Source organism: Penaeus vannamei, unplaced genomic scaffold (assembly GCF_042767895.1).
Source record: "Penaeus vannamei isolate JL-2024 unplaced genomic scaffold, ASM4276789v1 unanchor312, whole genome shotgun sequence".
NCBI lineage: Eukaryota > Metazoa > Arthropoda > Malacostraca > Decapoda > Penaeidae > Penaeus > Penaeus vannamei.
Window position 1 is genome coordinate 52,501 of NW_027213316.1, and position 7,500 is coordinate 60,000.

Consider the following 7,500-nt stretch of genomic DNA (forward strand, 5'->3'; position numbering starts at 1 on the left):
ATCAAAGTCATCATATGGCTCTTCCTGGGTATCAAAAGAATTAGAATATATGGCAGGCACAGGTGGTGCCCCAGTCTGAGATTGCTGCTGCAGTTGTTGTTGCAGTTGTTGTTTTTGTTGGGACTCCTGGTCCTGATTTTCATAAGTCTGTGTTCGGTTCTGAAGAAGTTGATTTCGCTGACTCTCAAGCTGTTGTTTCTGTTGTTGTCTTTTTTGTAGTTGATGGACGGGAGGACTTGGGGAGGGACGGATGGGAACTCTGAGGGGTTGCTGAGCATTTCCTGTCATGGCAGCAGCTGCACGAGTGATATTTTCATAAGTGCGGTCACTGCCTAGCTCGACTGGAGTACCTAGAAAGGGGTTCAAAATATCTCAATATTCAGGACATGCTATTCATGTCTTGTCTTCAAACAAATTCTTGAAAACCGTATCTGCTGTCTAGAAACAAGACAATAGGTATGACTCACAGTCCTAAAAGCTAAACAGCTTAACCCATTGGCGCCGGGTGTCACGTACGTACATGCCATGGCTGTTGTGGACCAAATGCCGGGGGCATCATGCCATGCCCATTCCCGCGCTACTGGCTCGTCGGATGGAGCTTGTTTTTCTCCAGTAGTAGCGGCTTCATTTATATGGTAAAGATTTTAGGCAATGGCACCTACAGTGAAGGTAAACCTTCAAAATTTTAATATTTTTATAAATTTTAGCAAAATAAAAGCTTTTAGGTGCTATATGTCACTCGCAAACTACCGATCGAGCCGGGCGCAAACAGGGGAAACTGACGGTGCGCACCAACAAGCCGCTGCATACGTAAACTTGCCAAAATTTTTACCCGTCGCTGATGGGTTAACCCCTCTGTCCTAGGTGGTCCAACGGGAGTCTGTATACCACTCTTAATTTCTACACTACAATTCTATTATTAGGTCTATAGCAAACCTTGGCTACAGAGTGCAGGAGTTAGACATTAACTAATTGAACCAAGATGTCAAGATGTACTTGACGCCCATGTTTTTGGCCTATGTCTAGGCATCAGAATCATATTAACAGCTTGTGTGGCTTTGAATACTTTCTTCAAGGTGCAATAAACAATATTAAAAAGTCACACAATTGTGCATCTTCATGCAGAAGTACAGCCCCCGTATAATAACACGATATCTTATTTTTCATTTTTGTAAACAAAGCTCCCATGAATGGAGTCACATGTCATGCAATGACAAAACTCATCAAACCTGTACTTTAGCAATCTCAGGGGCTTATAGCTCCCTGCGTTCAATGGGCTAATTATGTTTTTCTGTCCTGACAAATGTCAAAAACTGGTTCATCTTTATGGAATTGTCTCTAGTACATGAATTACAATTAAAGTAGAATTTTCAAATAAACTGCACTATAAAAGGCTTATCATACATATGGAAAAAATAGTAATATTGACAACTGAAAACAGTTGATAAAATTTTCTTTACATCTACAATTTTCAACAATAACATCTTGAAAATACAACATTCATATAATTTTCAAGCTTTACTAAAATGACATCTGTAACATAAGTTCAAAAGATACATATGTTTTTTTCACAATCTACAATACTATGAAAAAATCCACCTACCTTAGATTCAAGTACAAAAAAGGGAAAGAAAGTTAATTAAAACACATATGCATACTATGGGTTACATACTAGCTTTGGTTCAAAACGCATGCATGCACCCCCCCCCCACACACACACACACACTCACACTCACTCACACACACTCATGCAAAAGTACACACACAATCACACTCATGCACAAGTACACACACACTCACACTCATGGTCAAGTACACACACACACACACACACACACACACACACACACACACACACACACACACACACACACACACACACACACACACACACACACACACACACACACATACACACACACACACACATACACACACACACACACACACACACACACACACACACACACACACACACACACACACACACACACACACACACACACACACACACACACTCATGCACAAGTAAACATACACACACTCACACTCATGCACAAATACACACACATACACACTCATGCACAAGTACATACACACTCACACTCATGCACAAGTATGCACATGTACACACACACTCACACTCATGCACAAGTATACACACACTCAAACTCATGCATAAGTACGCACACACTCACACTCAGGCACATGTATGCACACAAACACACTCGTGCACAAGTACGCACACACTCACACTCATGCACAAGTATGCACACACACACTCATACAAAAGCACACACACACTCACACTCATGCACACATACACACATATCCAAACATGCAACCATCATAAACTCATAAAATACTAATTTGTACAATACTATAGCTAATGTACAAGCACAAAAGACATACAAAAAAAAGAGAGTAGCAATTTCAGACACTGCCTGGCTAATAAGATATCCCATTACACTTGCTTAATTGCATTTTAAGGCTTCTGCTATCGCATTTAATGATATAAACCAATCAGAGGAAAAGTCATATCATATTTTATTATAGTTTTAGAAGAGAAAGCTGTATAGCTTAAATTGTTATTTTCTCATTTTTTCTTTCACATCCACAATGAAGCATTTTGGAATCAAATCTTTAAAACATAACAGATATAACAGATAAAAAATGTGAATGGAAAGCAGACAACAAAAAAACATAATGCTAAGTGTAGTGAAATTAGTTTTATGATATGGGTAATAACATTAACAGAAGAGTTATTATAAATGCGCTTACAATACCAAAGTAAACTTTCAGCTATAAAAAAAATAGTGCCAAACTATTATAAAAATACTAATGATGAAAACATCAGCAATAATTAGAGTAATAAATAATAGTGATAGTGATCATTTTGAATGACATTTGTGTAAAAAATAATATTGATACTAATGTAAAATGAAAATGTCAAGTGAACATATCTGTAGAAACACAAGACATAATGCTAATGATGGCAAAGAGGATGTCTATAATAAAGCAAAAAGTAATAATAATAAAAACAATATTAATGATATTAACAATCCCTAATCTCACCTGTGATGACATTTCCATACACAGGAGTAGGCGGAATAGGCAAGTCAATAAGGGAGGAAGCACTGCCTCTATGCTGGCCAGAATCTGACGAACTGCTGACTCTAAGATCCGTAACAGAATGGGATCTTTGGCGTCCACTTTCCGAAAGATCTATCAAGAGCTCATCTCTGTTGAGGGAATAAACATGTATCTTTTTTCCTCTCTTCTCATTCATCTTTTAACCTCAATATTGGAAGTACTGAAGTTAAAACTATGAACTCACTGTCCACCTCCTATATAGCAAGATCATCAGTGACACATCTCAGTCTGCTAACCTTCCTTGCGATGATCTTTTATCAAATTTCAGAGTCTGTGCCTTAGTAACATCATCAGGCCACATTTCATTAACCAGACGGTTGTAGTTAAACTGTCGACGTTGCCCTTGCTTAAGACGAAAAGATTGATGTTCTGAAAAATATCCAAAAGCTAAATAACAACACTGCCTAATAGACAGCTACTTATCTGAAGATCATCTTAGGCCTTTGTTTTCTTCTGATTGTCCAGAATGTTCAGAAGCCTCCACTTTCAAAAGACGTTGTACACTTTCATTTATGAAGTGTCAATTGTATGACAAGCGATACCAACATATGATATCAAAAGTCAAACGAGAACCACAAAATCAGCCTTCCAATACTACTAAGTCACTTGGCCATACAAAAAAAATGCCTTCATTTCCCCTGTTCACACTGAAGTGTAACCACTTTCAAGCTTCCACCTGACACAAAGGCCACAACAAACTAACTAAGCACATTCACCTGCCTTTCCAATTCACAGGGAGGAGCAACCTATGGTTACCACCATTAAGACAAATAATGCTAATGTGATTCTAGAGCACAGGTTTTAGCATTGATTAAAGTTCATAATCAATGTTTACTTTTGTATCATACTCTAAAAAATGTAGCTAAATCTGCAATATAAGTAATGGTTTTGCAAAATTTAACCAGACTAAAACTGTTATTATATTTACATCCTTTCCCACAATAGTGGCAACTTAACCCATTCGTCCCGGGTGTCACATATATGAGACACCGGGAAAAATAAACAATGTCGGGCTGACCGCCAGTGCGATGCTGTCTCGGGGCTGCGCTCCGAGGCAGAAGCGGCGCGCGGGTGGGCGGGCGGACAGACTCCGGGGAAGCTCCGCCTGCCGATTTTGTAGCCGCCCGGATTTTTTTCTTTTTGGCTACAAAATGTACCCGGCATGACTGGGTTAAGAGTAACACAGCTTACTTATCCTGAACTCCTTGACTTATTCCTCTACCCCTTAAAAACAGTCCTAACTCTGTAACTCACTGTCCATAAAAAAGTCATCTTCTGAATGTCTAACATTAGAGAGAAGCAGAACTATGTGATATGAAATTAGATTTATCAAAGATGACATAGCAAGGAACCAAACTCTCAATATCAATTATGAAGCTCCTCTAGAAACTCACATCGATAGTATCCAACATTTGGAATGAGAAATAAGCAATTTGAAGTGCCAAATCAGCCTCATAGGTCCTGAACTATATCAAATCCAATAGCTGAACAAAAGTCCTACATTTGCCTCAATCTAAGTGGCCATTCCCAGCGTCCTTTCCACAGAGAGGCCTTGTTTCCATTTACCATGCTTGAACCTGTTGCCTGCTCAAAACAGTAATTTATGAAGATTAACAGAAATATTTAGGAACCAGTCTAGGTTACAACATTAAATGAAAATCTTTATTATAAAAATATACAAAAAAGATTAATTAAACAAAATATATAATATGCATAATGCAAAATCTGTAAATGAAAATCTAAACTAAATCTATTTGCAATACTTGCTTAGATGCAAGTGATTTTTTTTTTTACTAAGTTTTCCTTTAATATTACTATTTTTAACATCTCTAACAAGCTGTTACATAATCTAAAAAAAGGTGAAGCATTAAATGTCTTTCCTCCTCTATTTATCAATAAATTCTTTATTGCACTGATTCCTGAAATAATTACATCAAAATCAGTAACCTGTTACATCAGCAAAAAGCAGATTTATCCAAGCAGTGTCATGTTTGATAGGAAGCAGCAGTTGTGCATACATAAAAGTGATATAGAGCCATAACCCCTACCCAGTTAGGGAAAAAGTTTGGTGAACTCTAGAACAATCACATATGTAATCTGGCGAGTTTGGAATATATCTCTCAAAAAGTACTATACTATCTACAGCTGTGAGGAGTTTACTAACATTTCACTTTACTAAAGGTTATAAGAACTACATGGAAAGTCATACTCAGATCTAAATAACAAATATTTCTACAAGCTACACATAATAAATGAATATCCAACATACTCTAAATCAGATCTACTGACAGAAAAAATGAATACAACATAAAACATATATGTTCACAAACAAGCTGCATGTCTGTGTAGTGGATCTTATGTTCTTGCTTTGAACAACTACTGTTCTGTACTCTCCACCTCACCCTGTTTCCTGTACACCAAATACGGTGCTTAATTCTTTACTTACTAACTCTGCGTGGAGACATGGGTTTTCCATGTTTATCTGGAGGTTCCATGGGATTTCTGAGATACATGTCATCGATAAATGCAGGACTCCCCCATGTCTTCCCCGAGACTCCACCATGACCTGCAAAACCATGCACATATTAATACAACAATAATATCCCACAACCACAAATAAAACTGATATCCTTTTCTCAGGTCTATAAATAGAATATGGATCTCTTTTCCCTTTAGACAAGGGGGATTTATAAAGAGATCTATGGATGAAAATTTATCTCTATTTGCCCTTTTCTTTACTAAAACATATTTTTCTGTATGAAGAAGTTTCAATCAAGATTAGGACTAAAAGCAAATCATTCTAATCATATGTTTCCCTTCTGAACATATATTTTTACTGCATACGTGTAAAAAGTAGTCGCAAAGAGTTCTAGGACTAAAATTATGTCTTCTTGATTTGCTTTAACTGCACCTGTGTGTATGAAGGAGTTACGAAGAGGTTTGCTTATGTCTTGATTAGCAAGTCTTCTTTGAGGGTCCCCAATGCAGCGTGGAAAGTCTCCAATTTGAAAGGTTCTCTGATTCTGGCCCTTCCACCAATAATGTTCAGGCCTAAACACCAATCATATAAAAAAAAAATGTATATCAAAAAAATAAATATCAACAAATTTCCTGGAGTAAAACATATATTCATGAATATGTGAAACAATCTTTATATCAATCTCTATATGAGCAATGTCTACCCACATGCCATCTATCACTGCAATGAGGTCTCCAACTTCCACCTTCAGTCTCCCCTCTTCATCCCATGGCTGCTGAGCTTTCATAACAATTGGCATAATTCCTGCAACACGCTCATAGATTTGGGAGAATGTTGGACGTTCACCAGGATCATGAGACCAGCACTAAAAAAAAAAAAAAAAAAAAAAATCAGAAACTATCTATAAAGCCTACTTTATTGCTAAATTGTACATCTTATAAAAGCATCCAACAGTATACACATTTCCTACATATTTTGTTCATAATAGATAAGAGTTACTTAGCCATATTTACTACTTTTATCTACTCATTCTATCTAATTGTCTCTATTACTTATCAAACTGTCAAACTAAACTTTCTTTTATATATTTTTTTTCTGATTTCACTCTCTTATCAAATCTGTGAGTCATTACCTGCAACATAAGGTCATATAAATCACCAGGACATGCAGGAGGACATATGAGGCGCTCTCCCTCCTGGTCAATCTTTCTCAGGATCTGTTGTCCATTCAAGCCCACCCATGGGTCCTCCCCAAAGGTGAAAGTTTCCCAGAGTGTCACAGCATACATCCACACATCTGGAACATAAAACTTACTCAGTTTGAGCTTGTTTCTTGTATTTGTGACCAAACTCATCAAATTTTGCATTTCCCTCAAATACACATTCTCCCTAATAGAAGTCCTATCTTATTCACTATGATTATCTACAAGTTGTCAAAAACAGATAGGCTATTCTCCAGCACTTTTATTGTTTTCTTTTTTTTTTATCTAGCAATTTTTCTCCAGCTGCACCCACCAAACCATTTACATACCTCAATTCTCTTTACAGACCCTAATCTCCCTGAGCTAGGTTGTTTCATATGTTTTCTTATATGAATGGAATGGAATAAGTTCTATCGTGCCCCTGTTATTTATTCCCCTGTATCCTTCTGCAAACCATAAAGTTACATATCATACAATCAACTTGTTTATAAACAAGAACATATAAATATATAATCTACTATATGTGACTGGAAATTGCCATACTTTTCTTAATTTTACAATAAATATGTACATGAGATATAACGCTGAAATACACATAATCTGGTGCATATAATAAAACGATGACATAAAATTGCTAAACTGGTGAAATTAATAAATGAGGCAACAC

The 7,500-nt window shown here is 36.8% G+C and overlaps 1 protein-coding gene across 1 annotated transcript in view; it reads right to left on the reverse strand.

Annotated features, from left to right (window-relative positions):
• Positions 1-7,500, reverse strand: part of LOC113813527 (uncharacterized) — a 50,192-nt gene that overhangs the window by 21,044 nt on the left and 21,648 nt on the right. Inside the window, exons 4-10 of the mRNA XM_070119528.1 lie at positions 6,765-6,928; positions 6,340-6,497; positions 6,065-6,204; positions 5,600-5,719; positions 3,390-3,522; positions 3,076-3,242; positions 1-350 (exon numbers count right to left, since the gene is read on the reverse strand). The exon at positions 1-350 is cut by the window's left edge and continues 1,923 nt beyond it. Of these exons, the coding sequence (XP_069975629.1) occupies positions 1-350; positions 3,076-3,242; positions 3,390-3,522; positions 5,600-5,719; positions 6,065-6,204; positions 6,340-6,497; positions 6,765-6,928 (1,232 nt within the window). The remainder of the gene's footprint in view (positions 351-3,075; positions 3,243-3,389; positions 3,523-5,599; positions 5,720-6,064; positions 6,205-6,339; positions 6,498-6,764; positions 6,929-7,500) is intronic.